Source organism: Ursus arctos, unplaced genomic scaffold (genome assembly GCF_023065955.2).
Source record: "Ursus arctos isolate Adak ecotype North America unplaced genomic scaffold, UrsArc2.0 scaffold_33, whole genome shotgun sequence".
NCBI lineage: Eukaryota > Metazoa > Chordata > Mammalia > Carnivora > Ursidae > Ursus > Ursus arctos.
In genome coordinates this window covers 3,583,098-3,608,744 of record NW_026623019.1, presented here as the reverse complement: position 1 = coordinate 3,608,744, position 25,647 = coordinate 3,583,098, and the positions used below count along the sequence as shown (strand labels likewise).

At 51.7% G+C, this 25,647-nt stretch overlaps 1 protein-coding gene across 3 annotated transcripts in view; it reads left to right on the top strand.

Annotated features, from left to right (window-relative positions):
• Nucleotides 1-23,518, top strand: part of ROR2 (receptor tyrosine kinase like orphan receptor 2) — a 190,345-nt gene extending 166,827 nt beyond the window's left edge. For 2 of the 3 annotated variants that reach the window (XM_044391253.3, XM_026519214.4), the window contains 5 exons: nucleotides 11,216-11,343; nucleotides 15,015-15,329; nucleotides 16,502-16,747; nucleotides 19,510-19,712; nucleotides 21,126-23,518. In XM_044391253.3, the coding sequence (XP_044247188.1) occupies nucleotides 11,216-11,343; nucleotides 15,015-15,329; nucleotides 16,502-16,747; nucleotides 19,510-19,712; nucleotides 21,126-22,571 (2,338 nt within the window). In that variant the 3' untranslated portion in view covers nucleotides 22,572-23,518. The remainder of the gene's footprint in view (nucleotides 1-11,215; nucleotides 11,344-15,014; nucleotides 15,330-16,501; nucleotides 16,748-19,509; nucleotides 19,713-21,125) is intronic. The other variant, XR_007189877.2, reaches the window with a different exon arrangement.
• Nucleotides 23,519-25,647: the final 2,129 nt, after the last annotated feature.

Genomic DNA, 25,647 nt, shown 5'->3' with positions numbered 1-25,647 from the left:
CTGGAAGCCCCATTTAGTCTGGCTGTCTCCCCATCTCCAGGCCCTTGGACACGGCCGCACCACGGGCATCTTCGGGTGGATGACTCAGAGGCGCCCACGGTTGGCGTGTCTCAACAGAACTCGGCTATCTGCTCCCTCCAGCTCCTTCCACGGCTATTTCTGGAGAACTGTCATAACTGAGTTCAAGCTTTATCCTAATTACAGGAAAATAGCACTATAAAAAAAAAAAACCACACTGAAACTGCCAACAAGCCAGTGATTAAAAATGACTTCAGGAGAAACCAAGCTGCCTTACCGTTGGTAGGTAAACTCGCTCAGGCAAAAGGCTGACACGGAGCATTTGATGTTAAAGCCATTAAACCACCAACCTAATCAAACAGAGCTGGTGGCAAGAGAGAAGCCAGCCTGATTTTTTTTTCCCTCTGTGACTTCTTGTTGTGATAAGATCTATTCCTTGGAAAATGTAAGTCCTCAAATCCCATAGTGCCAAACTTGAATAAAAGATAGAAACTTAATTCATTTTAAGATTATGTGATGCGGGCAGTAAGTGACAAAGAGATCATCGTGCGTAAAGTCAGAGAACGCACACACCCTCCTTAATTCAGACCACATAGCGACCCAGACGAAAATGTTTGCGCTTAGCGATAATGACGGTATTAGCGCCGGACGTGTGGTAACACATTTAATGCCTCCACTTGGTCTTTTTGTTTTCACTTGAGCCCATGCATTAGCTGTTATGACCTAGTATGCTTGGATGAGAGCTTTTCACACACCGACCTCCAAAGTCACCCAAGGAAATATCAACCTGGTTCCAAGGTTTGCTGGGGAGGGACCAGCCCCCTGAACACGGTAGAGAATTACACTTACTTCCCGGTGACCGCCGTTTCTCTGTCTCTGGCTGCCTCGTGTGATCCTGGCCTTGGAGATGGTTTCTGAGAGCTTCTGCTGACTTAGGTTTTTAGGACATGAATGTTGGTGTTGGGTGTGTTCAGTTGGACCGAGTGGACACTTTGCCATGTCTAATACGACAACAGCATAACTGGATGCTAGGCGTGTTTCATCTTGGAATTAGTAATACAGAGCATGGTGTCTTATTTTTAAGGAAAGCATTCATTCATTTAACAAATTTATATTGAGGGCTGACTATGTGCCAGGCCCTGTTCAAGGTGTTGAGAATACGACAATGAATGAAACAGACAAAAACTAAAACTTCCTGCCGTGGGGTGCTTCCATCGTCTTGGGAAACTCTTGTGTCTGGCTTCTTTCATGAAATGTCATATCTGAAAGATTCTTCCTGTGGTTTATTCCCGTTTATTGATGATTAGCTGTTTTATGAATTTACTACAATATGTGTATCCACCTGTTGATGGACATTTGGGTTTCCACGTTGGGACAGTTACAAATCAGGCTGCTGTGAACGTTTGTGTTCAAGTATTTTTGTGAGCATGTTTTCATTTCTCTGGAATACATCCTGGCTGTGGGATTACTGGGTCAGATGGTCAGTACATACATAAGCCATAAGAAATTGCCAAATCCTTCCCCAGAGAGTGGTCTTTCCGTTTCCTGCTGCCACCAGCCGTGTGTGAGAGTTTCAGGTGTCCCACATCCATGCCAACATGTGTGTCATTTGACTTTAGCCATTCAGCATCTTGTGTTGTGATGATTCATGGTGGTTTAATTTATATTTTCTCATCACCAAAAGCGGGATGGTCTTTCCAGGCTGCACTTTTGTGAAGTATCTGTTAGGCTTTTGCCCAGTTTTACTGTGGTGTTTGTCTTCCTATTGAGTTAAAGGGGTTTTTTATGTATTCTGTATACAATTCCTTTGTCAATGAAAAAATTACGTAAAATGTTTTCTCCCGGTGTGTGATTTGCCTTTTTAGTTTCTTAATGCTGTCTTTTGATGAGCAGGAATTTTTTTTTTAAAGATTTATTTATTTGAGAGAGAGAATGAACAGGAGGAACAGAGGGAGAGTTGACTCGGAAGCAGACTCCTCGCTGAGCACGGAGCCCGACATGGGGCTCGATCCCATGACCCTGAGAGCAGACCTGAGCTGAAACCAAGAGTTGGCTGCTTAACCCATTGTGCCACCCAAGCGCCCCCGGACATTTTAATTTTGATAAGTCTAATTTATCATTTTTTGGCTTTTACACATCGTGTCTGAGAAATCTTTGCTTACCTCAGTACAATAAAGATATTCTCCAGAGTTTTCTTTTATAAGTGCCACGGTTTTAGATTTTATGGTTAGGTCTGTGATCCATCTCAAAAGCACGTTTTGTGTATAATAGGAGTTATGGGTTTAAGTTTATTTTTTCCGTACGAATATCCAGTTCTGGGGCGCCTGGGTGGCTCAGTCAGTGAGATGTCTGCCTTCGGCTCAGGTCATGATCTCAGGGGCCTGGGATCGAGTCCCGCATCGGGCTTCCTGCTCAGTGGGGAGTCTGCTTCTCCCTCTGTGCTGTCTCTCCCTCTCTCTCTCTCAAATAAATAAATAAAATATTTTTTTTAAAAAAAACAAACCAAAACAAAAAACCCCTGAATAGCCAGTTCTTCCAGCACTGGTTTTGAAACAATTGTCTGGTCCTCCTCGAATGCCTTAGTGCCTTTACTGAAAGTCAGTTGACCATAGGTTAGGGTCTATCTTGAGATTCTCCATCAAGTTCTGTGGATCTGTTCTCATATCCCAGTACCACGTTGTCTTCTTAGTTGTAACGTTGTGGTAAATCTTACAATCGGATGGTTTAAATTCACCCTCATTCCTCCTCTCTTTCATGATTATTGTGGCTATTCTATCTTGCATTTGCATGTAAATTCTAGTATCAGTTTATCCATTTCTACAAAAGTCTGTACTGGAATGTTTTTAACTTTCCATTTTGAAATAACCCCAAATGTACAGAAGAGTTATGAGAAGAGTAATTATAAGTAATGCGTTATCTCTTTACGCAGGCTTGCCAGCTATCCTTTCGTCATATTTGAGTTATCATTTTCCCGGACATATTTGTCATTTCCCGAGCCACTTGAGAACTGGCTGCATTCATGACGCCCCTTTCCCCTCACCCTTCGGTGTGCGTTCCCTAAGAGCAGCCATCTTCCCTCACAGAGCAACAGCCTCCAGTTCAGGGCGTTACGTGAGAACTGCCGTTCGCTCTCCAGTTTCTTGAACTGTCCCAGTAACGCTGTGTAGACCCCCTCCCCGGGACAGAATCCTCTCCACGTTGGCTTTAGTGTCCTTTAATCTGGAACGGTTTCTCAGCCTTTCATGACACGGAAATGTTTGATAAACGCAACGCAGTCGCGGTCCAGAACGTCTCTGAATTTGAATCTGGCCGACGTTTGTGATGTTCACGATTAGATGCTGAGTGTGCACTTCTTTCCTTCAAAGTGTGTAAGTGATGTTTCCTTTTCAGGGTTGTACAGCTGGAGGTACGGGTGTCAGTCTGCCCCTTACCTGTGCTCTCAAGTTTGCTCACTTGGTCATTTTCTCATTATATAGTTGTTGCTGTTGTTGTTGTTTTCCCATAACTTAAAGTCACTTGTGAGGAAATCCTGCTGGGATTTTGATGGGTGATGCTGTGCTTTGGGAGAACTGCCTCCTTAAAACCACTGACTGGTCCACCCTATGAATATGCTGTATGTTTCTATTTATGTAGGTTCTCTTTTCGTTCTCTATACAGTGTTTTGAAGTTTTAAGTGTGGAGGTCTTGTACACATTTTGTTAGGTGTATTCCTAAGTATTTCAACCATTTCTAAGTGTGTAAGTCAGTCAGTGCTATCACGTACATCATGTCGGGGGCGCCTGGGGGGCGCAGTCGTGAAGCGTCTGCCTTCGGCTCAGGGCGCGATCCCGGAGTCCTGGGATCGAGCCCCACATCAGGCTCCTCCGCTAGGAGCCTGCTTCTTCCTCTCCCACTCCCCTGCTTGTGTTCCCGCTCTCGCTGGCTGTCTCTATCTCTGTCGAATAAATAAATAAAATCTTTAAAAAGAAAAAAAGTACATTCACATGGTGCAACCATCAACACACGCTCTCCAGAACTTTGCCATCTTCCCAAACTGAAACTCGGTATCTGTTAAACAATGTCTCCCCATTTTCCCTTCGCCCCGATGCATAGCAGCTATGATTCTACTTTCTGTCTCTATGAATTTGACTACTCTAGTGTACTTTAATGTTATTGTAAATGGCTTTTTAAAAAAGATTTATTCATTTACTAGAGAGAGTGAGTGTGAGCAGTGGGGAAAAGCAGCGGAAGAGGGAAAAATCCCATGCGGACTCCACACTGAGCACGGAGCCCTACATGGGGCTCGATCCCATGAGATCACGACCTGAGCCGAAACCAAGAGTCAGACGCTCAACTGACCGAGCCACCAAGGCGCCCCTGGAAATGACATTTTTTAAAAAATTGCATTTGCTCATTGTTACCTACAGAAATACAATTGATTGTATTGACCTTATTCTGTGGCCTTACTAAATCTGTATTAGTTTTAGTAGTTTAAAAATACATTCCTTAGGGTTTTCTATGCAAATGATGATATCAGGTGTGAGTGAAAACAGTCTTTTTCTTCCTTTCTAATCTATAAGCCATTTGTCTGTATACCATTCATCTGTCTGTCTATCCATTAATCAGTCCATCAGTCTATCTCCTGACCTCCATGGCAATGTCAGCTAGAATTGGTAAGAGCAGACAGGTCTGTCTTTTCCGATGTCTATGGGGAAAATGTTCCCTATTTCACCTTAAGTAAAATGTTGTAGGTTTCTGATAGATGCCCTTTTTATTAGATTAAGAAAGTGATTTTTTTGGTTTGTTGAGAGTTTTGGTAATCAATGAGTGTTGACTTTTGTCAACTCCTTTTTCCCTATCAACTGAGATCACTACATGGTTTCCCTCTTTGTCTCTGTGTTTTCAGTGGCTGGTTTTTAAATGTTGAAAGAACCTTGTACTCTTGGTCAGCCCTGCTGGCTCATTACCCGTTGCTCTGTTGTCTTTTTACTTCGTTGGGTCCAATTTGTTCTTGTTTTGTAAAGCAAGTTGCCCATTTGGTCAGGGGCATTTTGCTCTGTGAAGCCCTCGGACAGCCCTGTGAGGCATTTGTATCATCTGACCCTGTAAAATGAATTAGAAAGTATTTCTTATTCTTTTATATTCTGAAGGAGTTTGTGTAAAATTACTGTTTCTTCCTTAAATGTTTGACAGAATTCACCAGTTTCTATTATTTGGGGCTGGGGTTTTAATCATGGGAAGGTTTTTTATTACGACTTCAGATTCCCTAAGACATTTAGGGCTATTCCGAGTTTTTATTTCTGTTTCCACTAGTTTTAGTGTATTGTGTTTTTCAAGTATATTTTTCTAAGTTATTGGATCTGTGTTCAAGTATTTGTGCATAATGTTTCCTATTATCTTTTAACATCCATAGAGTCTTTGGTGATGTATGTTTTCTCTTTTTCTATCAGTTTTTCTAGATATAAGCAATTTTGTTCATTTTTTTAAGAACTTTTGGCTTTATTGATTTTTCTTTTATATTATTTTATTTAATATATCTATTTAAAATTTATTTTTTAAATATTTAAATTATTATATAAAATTATTTAAAATTAAATAGTAAAAATATTTAATATATTTTATTTTATTTCTTTTATATTGATTTTCTTTTATTTTATTTCTGTCCTCGTCATTACTATTTTCTAATTACTTCAGGTTTAATTTGACATTCTTTTTCCAGCTTTTTACAATATAAAACCTTATCTAATTTAAGCATTTAAAGCCATAAATTTCTCTTTAATTACTATTTTAGCTGCATTCCACAATTTTTGGCATCCTGTTTTCACTTTTCATATTTCATGTGAATTCCATTTAAACTACCATTTAATTTTCCTTGCGTTTTCTTTTTTGAACCCAAAGGTTATTTAGAAGTGGGCTGTTTAATCTTTGAATATATGCAGAGCTTCTAAATATCTTTTGTTCTTGATTTTTAATTTAATTAGATGTGATCTGAGATTTATGGTTCCAGTTCTTTTTTTTTTTTTTAAAGATTTTTATTTATTTATTCAACAGAGATAGAGACAGCCAGCGAGAGAGGGAACACAAGCAGGGGGAGTGGGAGAGGAAGAAGCAGGCTCATAGTGGAGGAGCCTGATGTGGGGCTCGATCCCATAACGCCGGGATCACGCCCTGAGCCGAAGGCAGACGCTTTAACCGCTGTGCCACCCAGGCGCCCCTATGGTTCCAGTTCTATTAAATTTATTGTGAGTTATTTTATGGCAAGAATCTGGTCTGTCTGGGTGAATGTGTCCCGTGCACTGAAACAGAGATGCTGTCTCGTTGGTATATTGGTTTACGAATGTCCATTAGGTCAAGGGCAGTGATCAGTGTTTCCACTGTTGTTTCTTCAGGAATTTTTTATCTAATTTGAGGAACTGTAATTGTGGATTTTTTTGTTTTGTCCTCTAGTCCTGTCAGTTCTTGTTCATATATCTTGATGCTCTGATATCAGATATATTCACGTTTCTACCTTTCTGGTGAGCAGACCCTTCTGTTGGAAAGATGTTTCTGGTGAGCATGAAATTCCAGGTTCACGATTTATTTCCTCTGCTGGTGTGTGGAAGCTGTCATTCCGTTCTGCATTGTTTCTGATGAGGGGCCAGTTATTATTTGTCATGTTCCCCCTTTTCTGTTTATCTTAGGTTTTCAGCAGCGCGACCATGATGTGAGTGGGTGTGACGTCCTTGGTTGTTGTGGTTGTGGTTGTTTGTCATGCTTGCTCTTCCCTGACATTGCTTGTTACTGTTTTAAAATCCACTCTGGGAAAATGTTGGCGATTATTTCATCCAATCCTTTTCCTGACTCCTTGGGTCTCTCTTCTGGGATTTGATGGCGCATCAGTTAGACCCCCCTTGTACTGGCCCACGGCTCACTGAGGCTCTGTTTATTTTTTGTAAATATTTTAATCTCTGCTTCACGTTGGAAGTTGTCTTTTGACCTGTCAAGCTTACCATTTTTAAAAAATCTTTTAATCTAATCTGTTCATACCATCCAGTGAAGGGTTTATTGGGGATTATATGTTTTAGTTCTTCCATTCGATTCTTTTACAGTTTCCATGTCTCCTGAAATTACCCCTATCTTCATTACACTAGTTCTTCTGTGCACTTTCTTCCCACAGTTAGAACTCCTGAAAGCCCTGGTCTGCTGAGTCTGACATCTGGATCACCTTTGGGTTTGTTCTCCTGATGGGTTACACTTGCCTGTTTCTTCACATCTGCTAAGTTTTCATTGTATACTCGACACTGTAGTTTCTACTCTAGATTTTGTTACCTTCCTCCAAAGAGTCTTTCGTCACTGCCTGCCTATTCAATTGCTGTCAGGTCACCTGGAACTTATGGAATTGAGTTTCAGGCTTTGTTAAAGTGATTTATCTCCGTTTACTCCCTGTGCTTTTGCTCTGTCCTCCATTATGCCAGAGAGGAAGCCTCCTCGGCGTCACTCAAGCAGACAGCCCGTTTAATACAGGCTGACCCTTTCATAAGGACGACAATTGTGAAAGTGATTTTGCCACTTTTTAGCAAAAAACTGCTTGCAGGGGAAGGTTACCTTCCTACACCGTGTGTAACTGCATTTGAATTTTGACATTGATTACTTTTCAATTTCAAGGGACCCAACTTCCCTTCAAAGATCATTCATTATTTGTATCCATGAATTTTTCTGTATTTTTCTTCAAACTAATTTTTATGTTTCACATTTATCACTGGGGGAAGGTGCCCATGAGTCCATCATCTTCTCAGCCCTTTGTGAAAAGCACTTTCTCTCCTTCCTCTGTTTGCTCTCAGTCACCTACTCCTTTCCTTGCTTTTTTTTTCTTTTTACACAATATTGTAGCTATTTATCTGTCTCCTCTCCTTGACCATGAATTTGTTGGTTTGTAAGTTTCTTCTTCCTCTGTGTCATCAAGCCTCAGATTAGCGTGTGGGGCATTGGGAATGTAGGAGAGATCCGAAATTGAATTTCCGTAACACTGATGGTCTGCGATTCGGTAACGTGTGTGTTTCACTTGTGTGGTCGAAGCAACTTACAGATGGCAGCTTCTGTCTCAGTGCTTTTCTTTGGTCTCCGAGGGACCTGTTTTACATGCTTTCCCAGCTCTGTCACTCTTCAGAGGTCCCAAACTACGCCAGGTAAAGATAAAATATAATTGTGCTTGAAACTAGAAGGTAATTTCTACTTGTTTTCTCACAAGTCAGAAACCTGAAGGATGTCATTTTCTAGACACTTCTGTTTGTGTTTTTGGACATTCTCTACAAGTCAGAGTAGAAGCCCACTGAGCTGAGTTAGCAACAGATCAGATGAGATGACGCCGAGCCCCTTCTCAGCATGTCTTCCCTGCACCCCCGTTGCTCTCCCGGTCCCAGGGGGCACCTGCCCAGTGTCCAGGGAGAAGCCCACAGCAAGGGACCGGGCCTTCTATGCCTTGATTCTTGAAGTGGAGAAAAGAAATTGCTCGCTCTTGTGGGGTCACCCCAAGGGACTGACTGCATCAGATCTCCCATCCCGTGCATTGGTGACGTTACACGGAGCGTGCGTATCTCTTTGATTTCCCTGGCGCGGTGGGCAAGTGCCCTGAGCCACCTGCAAACAGTACACGTCGCACACGCCCTGGGGCAGAGCTGACTTGCACCCTTGGTGCGTTTGGTAAGCGTGGGCATTGGTTTTAGTTTAATCAGCAGTTAACTCCAGCTCACAGAGAGAGAGAAAGGAGGGGGTCGGGTGTGTATTGTTAGCACGTGTGCTGGGCTAGTTAAACTATATTTAAGGAATCCTTGACCCAAAGAAATCATGGCCAAGCGAGCTTGCGAGAAAGGGCATCCAGCTCTTGTTGACACCAGAATCTCTTTGTTTAAATTATTTATGGCTCCAGGTTCCTTTCTTTGAAAAAGAGTTCCTGCAGGTGCCAAGGAGGGAGAGAGCCGGAGGCGGCCGAGAGGTGTCTGCCAGACCCTTTGTCTCCGCTGTTACGAGCATCCAGATTTTATATTGGCGAGGGAGCTAAAATACAGATTTGTAAGTCCATTCGGTGAAATTGGATACAACACAGATTTTCACTGGGGGACAGTCTAAATCAGTGTAGGGTGGGATGACAGTGTTGGTAGGCTTAGGGGCCAGTTCCACGTTTGCTAGAAAACAAGTGACTTAATTACAGGCCCGAAGCACTTGTCAGCAGCTTGCCCCAGAGCTCCAAGCCCCTCTCCTTTGCTCCCAGCAGATGGCAGCCCTCTTATATCTGCTGTGGTCACGTCCCCTGTCCCCTTGGAGAGTCCTGAGTGCCCGCAGGAAAGCGTCTGGGTACTCAGAGTGCCTGATCTCATCAGCAGAAGACAGGACTAACCGTTTCTACAGAATAGAATGTGGCACAGACCCCAGCGGGGCCATGTGTAGGCCGTGCAAAGGCCCTGGGGACGGAGTCAGACTGGGGGGCCTGGTGGGAGGGCTATGCTTTTGTGAGGCTCTCCGTCCATCCCCCATGTTTTTAAGTGTGGTCCGTGCCGTCTACATAGAACACTTCTCTGTCGTCTGATAAGAACATCTCCTTGTACAAGTTATTTGAAGGCCAGACTTTTGGTTGGGAATCCTGCCCCCTGCCTTGTTTCCCTCCACTGCAAAGATTTCTCTCGTGCAGTGTAATGGCTGAACACAGCTTCTGGATCATCGTCATCTTTGTCAAAGTCTTGCTCGCAAACAACAGAAGTTTACAGGGGTGCGCCGTAATGTCTCAGATGTAGTTCACAGGTAGGATGAAACATGTTCCTGGTGAGCGTTCTGTGTGTATTTGCTCCCATACACGGACGTGTACCCACCCACGTGTACGCCTCACATTTATAATCCACCTTTCACATTCCGTGGCTCCGCTCCCCTTAAAGATGCTGGATTTTTTGAAGTTCATAGATTTTATATTTTAGAGCAATTTGGGATTTCCAGAAAAATCGAATAGAAAGTATGGAGAGTTCTCACGGACCACCTCCCAGCATCCGCACCTACAGTTAGTAGCGTCTTGCATTGGTGTACTGGTTAGAACCGATGAGCCAATGTCAATGCCTAATCATTAGCCAGAGTCTTTTTTTTTTTTTTTTTAAAGATTTTATTTATTTATTTAACAGAGAGAGAGAGACAGCCAGCGAGAGAGGGAACACAAGCAGGGGGAGTGGGAGAGGAAGAAGCAGGCTCATAGGGGAGGAGCCTGATGTGGGGCTCGATCCCAGAACGCCGGGATCACACCCTGAGCTGAAGGCAGACGCCTAACCGCTGTGCCACCCAGTCGCCCCCATTAGCCAGAGTCTTGAGCATACGTTAGCTTTCACTGTTGGTGTCGTGCATGCTGTGAATTCGGACGACAGACTCTTGAACAACATGGGGATTGGGACGCCGACCCCCTGAGTGGTGGAAAATCTGTGTGTAACTGACTCCTCAAAAACTTGACTACTAGCAGCCTTACCGATCACATAGCCAATTAATGCATATTTTCTGTGTTGTATGCGTTATATACTGAATTCTTGCAATAAACTCGGCTACAGAAAAGAAAATGTTATTAAGAAAATCCTAAGGGGGAGAAGGTACATTTATCATACTCTCTTGCATTCATTGAAAACCAATTGCGTGTAAATGGACTCATGAGGCTGAAACGTGGGCTGTTCTAGGGTCAAACCTATAAAGACATGTATCCACCATTATATTATTATAGTATCACGCAGACTAGGTTCCCCGCCCTGAAGTCCCCGGTTCTTCGCCTGCTCAACCCCCGCACCACCCTCCCAACAACTCCTGGCAACTGCTGACCTTTGACCGTCTCCATAGTTCTGCCTTTTCCAGAATGTCAGGTAGCGGGACTCGTACAGCACGTGGGCTCTTCAGAGTCGTACTTCACTTAGGATCGTGCGTGTAACGTTCCTCCGTGTCCTTCAGGCTCGTCTGTGTTTGGCACTGGATACTGTTCTGTCTGGACGCACCGCAGTTGATTTGCCCATTCACTTGCGGAAGGACATCCTGGGTGCTTCCGAGTTCTGGCAATTACAAATAAAACTGCACTAAGCATTCGTGGGCGGGTTTCTGGTGGGCCGGGGCGCTCAGTTCATTTGGGTCAATACCAAGGAGCGAGATGACCAGATCATAAGACGCTGGATTTGAAAAGGAAAGAAACAGCACCACCCAGTGAGCTCACAGACGGTGTCTTCCCCAGAGACGACTACCACGAGGACGGCTTCTGCCAGCCTTACCGGGGCATCGCGTGCGCGCGTTTCATTGGCAACCGGACCATTTACGTGGACTCCCTCCAGATGCAGGGAGAGATCGAGAACCGAATCACAGGTAGGAGCCCCACATCGTTGTCGTGAGACCGTGAGCACGCGTGCGGCTGCCTGTCTCCGCGCAGACCGTCCCCCTGTGCATTCGTCATTTCCTACCTCGGGCAGTCGGTCCCAGTTCCGCGTGTCTTGGACGGAGAGTCAGGGAGCTTTGATAGAAGCGGTTGGGGCTGCCACCAGGGTTACCCTCAAACGTTCCCATTTGTGCGTTCACTCTAGCAAGCGTGCTTAATTGGGTCCATCACATGGGTCCGAGGTCCTGAGATGTCCTGTCCTCACTGCGTCGCCAGGGCCTCCTGTCCCCGGGCTGGCCACACCGCAGGGAGGCTGGTGCCCCTGCACTCAATCACTTGACGTTTTTGTTCTGCCTTCCCTGACTCTTGCCCCTTCGCGGCCTTGCGCTTGGTTGAAAGGTTCACAGTCCTGACGTCGGTGTCGGGGAGAGAGGTTTGCAGGCTGTGGCAAGCGGGGACGCTGTGCGGACCACCGACGGTTAGCATTCAGGTCCCAGGAGCGGTCGGGTTTCCAGGGGCCTGCTTCACGGCGTGGGAAACGGGGCAGATCGCTCGGCAGGCAGAGGCTTGCTCTCTGTCTCTTCAGGAGTTCCCATTTCTGGTCGGCTGTCAGTCCGCAGTGCACTGACTTTTACACGCTGATGGGAAGGTCATCTTGGGGGAAATCCTTTGAGAAGTAAGAAAATGAATTTGACCAGAGCCCATCTCTGCTCTCCCCACAAACACACACATGTTTTTCTCTCCAGACTCTGTAAGGAACGAGGGAAATCTTGCGGAGATGGCGGGTGTCCCCGTGCACCTGGGTTCTCCACACGATAGTTCCAGACCCCGGCTGCCCCATAGGGCCACCTGCCCACCTCTGATGCTGGGCTCCCCAGGACACGTGGTGGGATTTAAGGAGAGCTTGCAAAAAAGCACCGCCCTGGTGAGGGGCAAGAGTGAGGATGCTAGGTGGGCACTCACAGAGATGTCATTGACGTGTCCTTCTAAATCCAGCTCAGCCCTCCCTTGCCTTTCACCTCAAGCTGGAGGGTCTAAGGTCATGGCCATGCAAGGATCAGCCTGGCTGGCCCGTGGTTCCGGAGCCCCCGAGGACAAAGCGAGGTGTCCAGTGAGAAGTAGGAGGACGGCGTCGTCCAATAGGAGAACGTTTTGGGAACATTGGTATCTGTCATTGGAAAAGCTTTCCATGCCATCTAGAGCAGAGCTGCTCAAACCTTTTTGACCACAAGATATAGGAAAATGTGTGCTTTACACGTTATCATTTCGTATACCCACACCTGTGTCTCAGAGAAGCGACACAGGTTCCAGGAAGCAAAAATCATCCTTAACAAAAGCAGTGTGCTTGGATTTTTCTCCTCAGTTCTCTTTCATTAAGGGAAAGAGCCGGTTATAGCCTTAATATGAACCATGCATTCAGACATCCCCTGTTCTAATCATCTTGTAAAATGCTATAGTCGCAGCCTCCAGAATTTTGCGTCCCACTAGTTGACAAACCCTGATTCCAGGCACAGGACTGTCCCTGAGTTCTGTCTTCAGGAGTTGTTTGAAGCTTTCACCAACTCCGCTATCCGAGGAGACTGATTGTACAGCAGTTTTTAGACAAAAGTCTAGAACGAGGATCTCCAGGTTTGTGGATTTTAGAGACAATGAAGTCGAAGTTGCTCTAGACTGACTGGCTTGTGGTTTAGAGACTGTCGGTTGTGGAGATGTTCTGTCTGGGTGGGGAGCATGCCTGTCAGAGCTCCTTCCCAGGACTCCGGAAGCTTCCCAGGGAATGGGCCCCAAGAGGCCTTCAGGTGACATGTGGGAGTGGACAAAGGCAAGGACATGAGTTGTTGGACCTTCTGGGTACCCAGAACCGTACTTTGAGAAGTAAGTCCTTATGTGCTACGTTCTGAGGGGGGCAAGGGAAGAGGGGAGACCTTTAAAGGGTCAGCTATGACACTCTATTGGTTAATTACCCCAAAAGAAATGCCAGGTTTGCTTTCTTAGACCATCTTTCTGTGCCTGGGGGTCACAGCCCACATCATGACGGCCCTCCTGATGGTCACCAACTCCATAATGGGACTGACCTGGGTTCACACCTGGTTCTTGAGCCATCTCCGAGAGACCCTGCACCTAAACCTCTTACCTCTCTGTTCCTCAATTTTAATATTGGCCAGAAGGGACCAGGAGGAGTAAGGACCATGTATTCATCTCACAAGCTATCTTAGAGGCTCGGTTTGGGCTTCCAGCCCCCAGGGTGTGGCCTCAACAAATCACTTGACAGATAAAGACACAGGACCAGAAAGGACTGAGTGACCCTCTGTCCTGTAGTAAATGACGGGGCAGGGCCAGAACTGGGCTCCCACGCCAGCTCATCTAGTCCCCGGGCGGCTCTGGGTGCTCCGAGGTCCCCCTGGATAATGGGTGCCTGCAGCGCCACCTGCTGGCCGCACTGGGCACCTCACGGCACGTCATGGGTAGAGTGGGCGTCCCAGGGACTGAAGCTCAACAGTGTTGTTTTCTCCTCATATGCACAGGGTGTGTGGGCAGAGGGGCCTCTCTTTAGCTGTCCCGGGTCAGATCCTTGCAAGCAGGGCCTTCGCAGGTCAAAGTGTGTGGGCCTCCTGGCAGGGGGCATGCTGGCTGATGCCTGCCTTTGAGCCCTGATGGCCGAGAGAGGGGGACCGTGCCCTCCTGCCACACGCACCGCTGTTCCCGCCCAGCCCACAGCTCCCAGCCGTGTGCTCTCTCCACATCTGACGTCACATTCATTCCTCTCACACTCTATTCTGTGTCCTACCTCGAAAAAGCAAACCAGCCGACCCTGGCTCCAGGCCCTCCTGGCTCGACCTGCTTCTCTGCTCCCTTTCTCACAAAGCGCCCCCATCCCTCTCCCCCTCTGAACACCCTCCAGCTGTCTGCTGGCTCTCCCTCTCACCCCTGCCTCTCCCACCGTCTTCTTAACTCCTCCTGCAGCTGCATTTCAGAGGGCGGGTGGCCCATCTGTGGCCTACTGTCTAACCCCTCCGGGACCCCCTCCCACCCACCCCCTGCTGAAGCCTCCCCAGGCTGCCGCGTCTGCCCGCAGGCCCACAGGACGGGGATGGCAGAAGACCGGGGCTCCGTCCTCATGCTCTTTTCCAGCCCCTGCTTCTCGCCGGCACTCAGCCCCATTGCTCTACCTACCGCCCATTGCTTGCACAGCCCAGTTCCTAGCGGGGCCTTCGGAGGTGGCTTTCGGGTCTGAAATCTGAATCTTCCTGTGATGCAAGAAGCATCTAGCTGGATGAGATTCTGGGCCTGGTTTTCCTTCTTTCTTGTTGCACTTTTGATGTTTGTAAGTGAAGCCCTGGGACCAGAGACTTTCTATGTCTGGTGCAAATCAGGGCAGCTCGTGCTCCCTGGGGCCTGCTTGTGTGAGAGACTTTCTGGTGTGCAGAGGACAGGGTGGAGGGTTGGAGGGCCCTGATGGGAGGGGAAGGGGAGAGAGGGGCGGGCGCGAGTGAGAGAGGGGGCCAGGCGCTCTGGGCAGGGGAGGGACACCTGGCTGGAGATGGGGCTGGGTGCACCAGGTCCGGCGGGATGTGTGTGGGGGCTTCAGATGGGGTTTAGGGGCCCCAGAGTAGGTGCCCACCCACCCTAACGCCAGTCTCACACCCCCCTCCCCCCGCAGCGGCCTTCACCATGATCGGCACCTCCACGCACCTGTCGGACCAGTGCTCGCAGTTCGCCATCCCGTCCTTCTGCCACTTCGTGTTCCCGCTGTGCGACGCGCGCTCCCGGGCGCCCAAGCCCCGCGAGCTGTGCCGGGATGAGTGCGAGGTGCTAGAGAGCGACCTGTGCCGCCAGGAGTACACCATCGCCCGCTCCAACCCGCTCATCCTCATGCGGCTGCAGCTGCCCAAGTGCGAGGCGCTGCCCCTGCCCGAGAGCCCGGACGCGGCCAACTGCATGCGCATCGGCATCCCGGCCGAGAGGCTGGGCCGCTGTGAGTCCTGCGTGCACGCGCCCCCTCCTGGCCGCGGCCGGGCCTGTTAGAGCCCCGGGGCCCCAGCCGCTGTGGGCGCTCACGGGGGGCTTCACACTAGGGCTTTGGGGTCCGGCCGCTGAGTCCTGGCTGTCTTAGGGACTGGTGTGAGTCACAGCATCGTTGGGCTTCACACTCCACTTCTCTTAAGATGGGCGTCATCTCCGTGCTGCTGCAAAAGCCTGTTAGCAGCGGGAGCAGAGGTAGGGCCAGCTTCCAGACTTGCCCTGCGATCCCTGAGCATCTCTCAACTCTGACTGGATCAGGGTCGCTGCCCCTTGAAGGGGAGGGACGAGGGAAGAGCTCGCCTTCCTCCCAGGCTCGGGACTCCACTCACTTCTTTGGTGAGGCTGGGGGTTCTCAAAGCCCGCAGGGCTCCTCACTGGGCAGTCAGAGCCTGGTCTCTGGGCTCCCGGCTTGCACCCAGATGCTGGCTGCAGGGCTCACTCCAGGTGGCCCTGGACACGTTGCTTAAGTACCAGTTTCCTCCTATTGCACGGGGATAGTGACCACCAATCTCAGAAGGTGGAATGGAGATTAAATGAGTTTAGACAGTGCTTAGAATTGTGCCCGCTCACGGTAAGCTCCGCAGAACTGCTGTGGGACACACGCACCCCGGGGCTGGCTCCCAGAGCGCTCTGGGTTCCGCTGTGGACCACGGAGATACACACGGTGTCCTCGCTGGCAGCAAAGTGGGTGTCTGAGGTTGTGGGCCTGGGCGTTTACCTTCCCTCCGGTCAGCCCGGCTCTGCTTCTAGAGCCAGCGAGCGTGAGGTTGGGGTGACGCCCTCATTCTGCAATGGAGGTGCCTGGCGGGTCCCAAAGGTGCTTTCACGATCATGGTATAACTTCGGATGGGTATTCTTCCCCACATGTGTCCCCGGATGCCCCCTCACCCCCCAACTTAACCTCTGGGCTTGGGGCTTCATGAAGTCATTACTTTTAAATGCTGCTTTTCTTGGAAGTCAAATCGTTTGGTCTTCCGGAAATAACGGTTTGGGTACATGCAGGCAAAGTGGTGTTATTGTCTCTTTCTGGAGGAGTTGGAGAGGGGTGCTCTGTGCCCCCCTCCCCCCTGGAGGAGGGCTGCTGCCCCTTCCCGTTCGGCCTCCTCACGCATCTTTCTCTCGCAGACCATCAGTGCTACAACGGCTCGGGCACGGACTACAGGGGGACGGCCAGCACCACCAAGTCGGGACACCAGTGCCAGCCGTGGGCCCTGCAGCTACCCCACAGCCACCACCTGACCAGCGCAGCCTTCCCCGAGCTCGGAGGGGGGCACGCTTACTGCCGCAACCCCGGAGGGCAGATGGAGGGCCCCTGGTGCTTCACGCAGAATAAAAACGTACGCATGGAACTGTGTGACGTTCCCTCTTGTAGTATGTATTCTCTCTCTCTTTTTTTTAAAGCGTTAACTGTTGAGTGCACTTGTGATGGCTTGGGGCCCCGGGCACTGGCGCTCCCACAGCTCCCCCATTGCGCCGCCCTGATTATTGGTTTTGAATAGAGCCATTGCGGGTTCTAGAAGTAATAGCTGGAAGTAATAGCTGGTCGTTACGGGACCTTTTAAATTAGAGAAACGTGTGAAGAGTCATGTGCATCTCACCCCGAGTTTCACCACGTGGACACTGCTGTTTAGGGTTTGGGGTCCCTCCGTCAGCGCTTTTCCTGTGTGTGGTCCTGGGATGGTCAGTTTGGCGTCTGGTTTCTCCATCAGTATTGTCATGTAGTGTTTCCCAATATCGGGGAAAGTGCTTCCTGCCACAGCCACAGCCCTCGGCCTGGCACCTGGCGCTGGGGACCGACACCTCCTGCCCCTGCCTCCCGCTGTGCCAGTTTGCGCAGGTGGACACGGCAGAGCGAGGAAGAACAGAGCTTTAGTCTTGTAACCAGTTTCCCTGCAGTGACTTTGTTACATCACGCACAGAACAGAGTGCAATGAAGGGTCGCAAACTTTACAAGCGTTCCTATTTCTGTGTTGAGACCACTTACGCTTCACCCACTCCCGCCGGCCTGGGTCCCCAAGACAAGGTTGGCTGCCTACTGAGTCTTACATTTTGGACCCTGGAGAAAGTGGGTTGCTGGACCATTATGGAGAAGAGAATGAGGAGAGATTCAGGGTGGAGCAAAGCCAGGCTCGCCGTGCTCCCCGAGCCTCCTCCTGGCGGCCCCAGGGCCAGGCGAGCCTCCTCCTGCGGACGCTAGCAGTGGAAACTGGCATCCGTCACCTCCTGGCAGTAGGACTGGGCAGTTCCAAATCTGCCGCTCCTCTTAACCCAGCACAGGTCCTAACACAGATCTTCGAGAATGTGTGTTCACTGCAGGACTAAATTTCAAGAATGAAGAGTGTCGGGAGATTATCATAAAGCTACTTCGTGGATTGCTACAGTTTTCTAAAACAAATTTCCTGCAAAGAAGGATGTCCGTGATGACCTGTTGGGGAAAGAAGGGAGCTGTAGAGCAATCGCTGTGTTATTCCTCCTTGCTTTTCTCCCCCCACCCCCTCTGTCTGCGCCCCCCTCCCTCCCCTTCTCTGTCTCCTTCTTTGTAAAGGAAAGGTGTGTGCGTGTGTGCACACGTGCGTGTGTGTGTGTGTGTGCACACATACACATAGGCACCTCCATGTTGTGCATGAAGTTTTGGAACGATACACCCCAGACTTTCAGCAGTGATGTCCCGTGGCCTACAGAAGTGTTCAAACAGAATACATTTTCGCAATGAGCAGTTACCACTTTTGTAATTAAAAATAAATCAAAACATTAAAAATACGTAGGCTGTTCGATCTGGCAGTTGTAGGAACATCTCATATTGCAAAAAGCTTTGCGGTTCGAGGGCAGAAATGCTAAGCGTACGTGGTGCAGGATCACTGTGAGCGGCTGAGGAAGAAGCAGGCGGAGTGCTTCCCGGCAGGGGTCGGGTGATGACGGACATGCACCCGGAGCGCACGGAACTGTGCGCGGCCCCCGGCGAGCGCCCGGGGCTGTCTGTCCTCCTTGGAGCCTCGTCCCAGATGTATTTATTATTCTGCCACAAAACCAGCGGCCGGGAACTATGGAGGCTACGATTGCGTTTGAAAAGAATTACACTTAAAATCCTGTTTTAAAGAAATCTGTGAAACTGTTGCTTCTGTATTTCAAGAGAGCTGAATGAATGTCGTTTATTTCACGCTCACCTTAAACTGGACATAGAAATGGGAACGCCAGCCTATTAGCAGTGGTATAGTCTTTGGTAAATGGGCTGTTAGGAAGAATCACTCCAGTTGTCAATAAGTTTGGTACCTGTTGCTGGTTTTGAAAAGATAATGATAAATGGTCGCACAGATGTTTGGACGGTGCTCACATCTCTGACCTGGGCCTGAGGGGCGTGGAATCTCCCCAGAGAAATGACCCGGAGCCTCCACTGCCCCTGCGGCTTCTGGAACATCTGCCTCTAGGCTGGGGCCAGGGGAGTTCTATGGTGGTGTTTGATTTCCTCTGCAGCGGGGACTGAGCTGGGGGGTGGGGGGCGCTGGCATGGGGCTGATGGGACAGACAGACACTGGGCTTGGGACAGTGCTGCGGCCCAGTGCGCCCCCTGTGCCTGTCTGGGAATCCTGTAGAGGGAGACAGATCATTGCTCCTCACTGTGAAAATCGTAAAGCGCCTGGAAGCCTCAATCTGGACATCTCGCCCCTGCGTTTCCAAGCACGCTGTGGCCCTGCGGCGAACTGCATTGGGTCAAACTCAAGGCTACCAGTGCTCTTTTAATCCAAATGCATTTTGAGTTATTATCTTAAAAGAGTATGTGTTCATCACACAAAAAATGTGCAAAATCCTAAAATGTTGCAGGAAAGGGTCCTTTCTCCTCCCAGTACCTTGGTTCTCACTGCTGTAAGGGCCTTAGCGTCCTTGGGTTTCTGAGCCGTGTGTTCCCGATTGACTCCTTGGTGACAGTTTCGGATTGTGTCTCATAAACATGCAGCGGGAGGGGTGTCTTTCGGTACGTTACCCTCTCCTAGCTTTGGCGTGCCATTTTGCCCCTCATGCAACTCCTGGGATCGTCCCCTTGTGCTTGAGTATTGCAGTTGGGGGAGGGCTGGCGGAGAACTTGGAGTCGGAAGGGGGGATGTTTTCTAAACCGTCGTGGACCTTGCTGTTCACAGGCCCCCAGGACAGCAGCAGGATGGGAATTCTGTACATCTTGGTTCCGAGCATCGCGATCCCCTTGGTCATCGCGTGCCTTTTCTTCCTGGTCTGCATGTGCCGGAACAAGCAGAAGGCCTCTGCGTCCACACCACAGCGGCGGCAGCTGATGGCCTCGCCCAGCCAGGACGTGGAAATGCCTCTCGTCGCCCAGCACAAGCAGGTCTCCTGCGCCTCCAGGCACAGCCCCTGCCTGGAGATCGCTTGCCCCGACGTTCGGGTTCTCGACACTCGATACTCGACACATAACCATCTTAAACTGCCCTCTATTTTCCCGCGTCTTCTCTAAGACATGTCAGGACATCTGTGTCCTTAGGAAGGAAGTGGTAGGCGCATTGGAATTTCCCATCCCACAGTCTATGGCTTCTCCCTCCACCCAGACCGGTGCAGTAGCCAGAGCCCGAAGGAGCCGTCCTGCGTCTGCAGGGCTGCTGCTCTCCCCACAGGAGAACCAAAGGAAAAGGGCTCGGATTGGCCCAGTGTGTGAGGGCCCTGCTGGCTCTTATAAGGGACGGGGGCCTGTTTTCTCGTCAGTTTGGAGTCGGGTTGGTTTTGCTTTGCTTTGATTTTCAGGGAAGGGTGGAGCAGCAAACTTAGAGGGGAGGTAGGACAGGCCACGCCCTTCCCCCACCCCCCTACCCCCCGCCCCAAGAGCTCTTAGGACAGCGGGAACACCCTGAGATACAGCACGGGAGAGCGTTTGTCCCGGCCTGCCGGGCTTACAGAAGGGACATTTACATTACTTGTAAGCTTTGGGGGAAAACATTCCCATCTGGGCTCTGAAGGGGGTCTTCCAAGCTGGTCGGGGGAGAGTGGACTCACCCAGCTCTGTAGCCAGCAGTCGCTGCGTGTTTGCTGGGGGCGGTGGGGGTGGAGCGTGAGGAGATGCAGAACCCCCTGCATCGGGGAGCCTAGGAGAAGAACAGGGCCGGGCACACAGAAGGGGCGGGCGGATTGGATTGATTTCACCCTGTGGTGCTTCCATCATAATGTGTCTAATCAAGAAGAAGCAGTGAGATGGGCCCATTGAGGAACAGCTGGAAAACAGCTGGCCTAGACTCTGCAAGTGGGAGAAATCGGGGGCAGCACACTGCAGGGTTCAAGAGAGACAGGTTGGGTCTCACTGTGACGCAGTGGTGCCTGGGCCTCGGCGGCGGCCACATAGCGGAGAGCAGGAGGAAGGGCCCTGGGTGGGGGACGCAGCGGGTAGAGTGCCGCGGTGCCTCCGGGACAGTGGAGCCCAGCTTGGCTGGGGGTGTGTGTGCGTGTGAACAGGTGTGCACACATGGCCTGCGATGGTATCCCTGGCGTATTTGGGGGGGACATACTTTGCAGCCTGGTTGGGACACGCTGAAGTTTTTCAGGCAGCCTCCTGGTGTCAGAGCGAGTTTAAGAGCAGAGAGCGGGGTGCAGGGCAGGCTGAGCCTGGGGTGGGCAGGACTGGGGGTCCTTTGCTGGGCTGTGTTGGCGGGCGTCCCCGGGGCTGCCCCCCTGAGCCCCCCCTCCCAGCTCCCCAGATTGTCCTTCCCCTGTTGTGGGAACAGACGTATTTCACTGGGGCTTTTCTTCTTGGCAGGCCAAGCTCAAGGAGATCAGCTTGTCGTCGGTGAGGTTCATGGAGGAGCTCGGGGAGGACCGGTTTGGGAAGGTCTACAAAGGTCACCTGTTCGGCCCGGCCCCAGGGGAGCAGAGCCAGGCCGTGGCCATCAAGACGCTGAAGGACAAAGCGGAGGGGCCGCTCCGGGAGGAGTTCCGGCACGAGGCCATGCTGCGGGCTCGGCTGCAGCACCCCAACATCGTGTGCCTGCTGGGGGTGGTGACCAAGGACCAGCCGCTCAGCATGGTGTTCAGCTACTGCTCGCACGGGGACCTGCACGAGTTCCTGGTCATGCGCTCGCCGCACTCGGACGTGGGCAGCACGGACGACGACCGCACGGTGAAGTCCGCCCTGGAGCCCCCCGACTTCGTGCACGTCGTGGCGCAGATCGCCTCGGGCATGGAGTACCTGTCCAGCCACCACGTGGTCCACAAGGACCTGGCCACCCGCAACGTCCTTGTGTATGACAAGCTGAACGTGAAGATCTCGGACCTGGGGCTGTTCCGCGAGGTGTACTCGGCCGACTACTACAAGCTGATGGGGAGCGCACTGCTCCCCATCCGCTGGATGTCCCCCGAGGCCATCATGTACGGCAAGTTCTCCGTGGACTCGGACATCTGGTCCTACGGCGTGGTGCTGTGGGAGGTCTTCAGCTACGGCCTGCAGCCCTACTGCGGCCACTCGAACCAGGACGTGGTGGAGATGGTTCGCAGCCGGCAGGTGCTGCCTTGCCCCGACGACTGCCCTGCCTGGGTGTACGCCCTGATGATCGAGTGCTGGCACGAGTTCCCTAGCCGGCGGCCCCGCTTCAAGGACATCCACAGCAGGCTCCGGGCCTGGGGCAACCTGTCCACCTACAACAGCTCGGCGCAGACCTCGGGGGCCAGCAACGCCACGCAGACCAGCTCGCTGAGCACCAGCCCCGTCAGCAACGTCAGCAACGCCCGCTACGGGGGGCCCAAGCAGAAGGCCCAGCCCTTCCCACAGCCCCCGTTCATCCCCATGAAAGGCCAGATCAGGCCCATGGTGCCCCCTCCCCAGCTCTACATCCCCGTCAACGGGTACCAGCCAGTGCCGGCCTATGGGGCCTACCTGCCCAACTTCTACCCGGTCCAGATCCCCATGCAGATGGCCCCGCAGCAGGTGCCCGCCCAGGTGGTCCCCAAGCCTGGCTCCCACCACAGCGGCAGCGGCTCCACCAGCACGGGCTATGTCACCACCGCGCCCTCCAACACGTCCATGGCGGACCGGGCAGCCCTGCTCTCAGAGGCCACCGAGGACCCGCAGAACACCCCAGAGGATGCGGCCCAGAGCCCCGTGCAGGAAGCGGAGGAGGAGGAGGATGGCTCTGTCCCGGAGACCGAGCTCCTGGGGGACAATGACACTCTGCAGATGGACGAGGCGGAGGTCCAGCTGGAAGCCTGAGGGGCACAGGGCCGCCGGGCACTCCAGGGGAGGCTCGAGCCTCAGGCACCGGGGGGGGGGGGGGCTGGTTTGCGGTCTCGCTGTGCAACATCTGCTCCTCTGTGGTCCTCTTGTGCACGGAGCTGCGGTTGGAGGGTCTTGGAGCTGGTGGTGCCTGACCAGGCGGGGTGGTGGCCCAGCAGGATGCACGGTGACCGCCTACACTGCCTGCTTCCCTGAGGGAGACCGGCAGTGAGCAGTGCCTGCGCTTGGCGGGAAAGAAGGTGCCGCCTTCCCTCCACCTTGCGTGTCGATCGGCTATGGTACAACTTTGGAAAACGGGCCTGTGGTACAGCCGTGAGATTCCCGGCAGCCGGCCTGTTTGAGGATGGAGACCTGCTTTCTCCCTGCCGCCCCTGCCAGTGACCGTCTCCCCACTGCTGCCACCCGGGATTCTCGGGGACAGGACGCTGCCGCCCGCCAGGGTCCCATGAGCACGGGGCTTCTGAGATGGGAGTTGTGTGTGCCTTCCGTGAAAATGTGCCTTAAAAGAAACCCATGCCATTTTGTATTTTTGTGAAATGATTCTAATTACCCTGCATGTGTATTTTGCCCACTTTTCTGGAATTCAAGGGCAAGTGTTTCTTGGGTTTGGAATGTTAGGAGCACTGTTGTACAGAGCACAGTATTGTTATTTTTTCTTTAGAGTCCTGTACAGACCGGAAATGTAATTTATATGGTGGTGTATGCCATTCTCCTTGAAGTATTGTGAGCTCAGTAATTTAACTGTTTACGTGACCCACTTTGGGACTCCGCCTGATCGTATTCTGGTTGGCTTGTGTTTGTACCATGTGCAGGCGAGGTCCGTCCATTTCAGAGCTGGCGGGAGAGAAGGCTCACAGGCCGGCGCACCGATCGATCTCACTTGTAACTCCCATACCTGGTGTATCCAATAAAGTGAAACAGAACTTTGGGTCAGCTCTCTGCAGGGTGCGAGGATGGCAGAGCCGAGGTGCCGCCTGACCGAACAGCGAGGGCGTGGGCTGAGTGCCGTGGGTGTGGGTGTGGGCATCTCGTCTGGGACCAGCAACTCCGTTTGAGTGTGAATCTATGCTGGCAAATGACGGAAACACGTCCCATTGCGTCTCTGTTAGGGTCTCGGGGGCGAATTAATTGCAGATGATGTGAAGTTGGTCTTTGGTTTTAACCTCTCTCCTCTGCGGTTCCCACGGCCCCTGACAGTTTTAGATCTAGAGCCTGGCCCTTCCCAGGGCCCTGGGGCAGGGCTTGATGGTGGGGAGGTGAGTCAGTGAGCGCACATGGGCCACCCTCGCCACCCGCCCAGGGCCGCCTGTGTCTCTGCTCCCATGGCACTTCAGCCATCTGGACCCCGGTCACCCCAGGGGCCAGGGCTCCCCTGCAACACAGCACAACTGGGGTGAGACCCAGAGGGGCTTCAGCCAGCAGCAAGGCCCCCAGCGCCAGCCGAGGAGTCTGCTGGGGCTGGCTGGAGGGGTCCCACGGCACTGGGGCCGGCGAGGCTAGCTGGGACTCTGGGTCGTGCGTGCGGGCAGCAGGAGCCCTGCCTGCTCCGCTCCCGGGCAGGTCGGGGGGCCCGAGAGTGCGCACATACAGGTGTCCTGGGGGTGCTGCACCCAAGCCCGAGCTGACGATCCCGATCGTGTAGGACCTCAGGTCCTCCTGAACGTCAGGGCTGTCCTGTGTGCCCTTCACCCCCGGCTTTGGTGTAATGCCGCTCGCGCGTAGGGCCCCGTAGACCTATAAAGAACTCACATGCCTGAATGTGTGTCCTGAACCGGGGGGACGCTTCTGTGCTTGGCAGAAGAAGCAGTGGGGTCGGGGTCGGGACTGGGAGCCCCCCGGAGCCCCGCTCCTGACCTGTGTGGTCCACGCTGCATAGTCGCAGAGCTCAGGGTTAAATGGGGTTACTTCTCATTTCCACTGATCGGAAAGAGGAACTTAATCTAATCTCTCATTCGGGCACCTGATGCTTTAACCGTTGGGTTGGCACGTGAGAGCAGAAAATGGGAACCAGCCCCCTGGCTGTCCTCTGCGCGGGCATGGCCACCCCCTCGGTTTACCGCCCGGACAGGGACCACGGCTCAGGCCGCCGGCAGCACCGTGGAGCCCCCGGCAGAAGTTCTGCAGCAACGTTGGCAAGAGCGGGGAGGTTCTGATCTGGGGATTTTTCTGTTGGGCTCCGTAGCGCTCTTGTCCGCCGCAGCGCACTCTGTGAGGGCCTCTGCATCCGCAGGAAGGTCACGCCGCTGCTGAAGCTCGTTGGACTGTGGCTTGGTTGGGATGACCCCGAACAACCGATCTTAGAGCCGAGGGCCAGGATTCAGGTCAGCACCGCGCGTGCCGTCCCCCGGCCGCGTGCCCCGCTCACCCCAGCTCGCCACCACTCCCGAGCCGCTCCTGAAAGTGCAGTCACTTTCCTCAAGCCACACGAAGCCACAAGTAGCTCCTGCCGTCCTGACGTGTTTGATAAACGGTCCTCGCTGAAACAGGGTGTCAGAGCAGTGGCTCACTTTCCTGTGCTGATTTCAGAGTGTTGTCTAGATGCCACAGTATACAGTAGCTGCCCCTCTACGGCAAGGAAACTTCTGGCCTCTCTCCACACGGGAGCATTGGTTAAATAGGCTCCCTTTGCATTGGGTTCATCCTCGAAATTCAGGGTCGATGCCTATTTGGGGGCAACTTTGTTTCAAACGGATCTTACGCAGCCGTTCCTGTGGGAGATTCTTATAGAAACATCGAAGAACTTTTCTGAGGTGAGCTTTTAAGAAGGAGGCTGTGTCTGAGGAAATTGAGGTCAGAGTCCCATCTGGCAGGTGGCAGGTGTCACGGCAGCATCTCCTCCGTGGGGCCCTGCCACGAGAGCTGCCACGTGCGATGGCTCAGTGCCGGCAGGGGTAGGTGGGGAGAAACCTGTGCAGGAGGGGCCTGGGGACCCTTGTTTCGGCTCTAGCACATGTTTTTAAAAAGACAGGGCAAGTTAACATTTTTAACTCATTGGTATTGTTTTTTCACAGATTCATCCTGTTCGATTTATTTCCCAGCCTCAAGTGCTGAG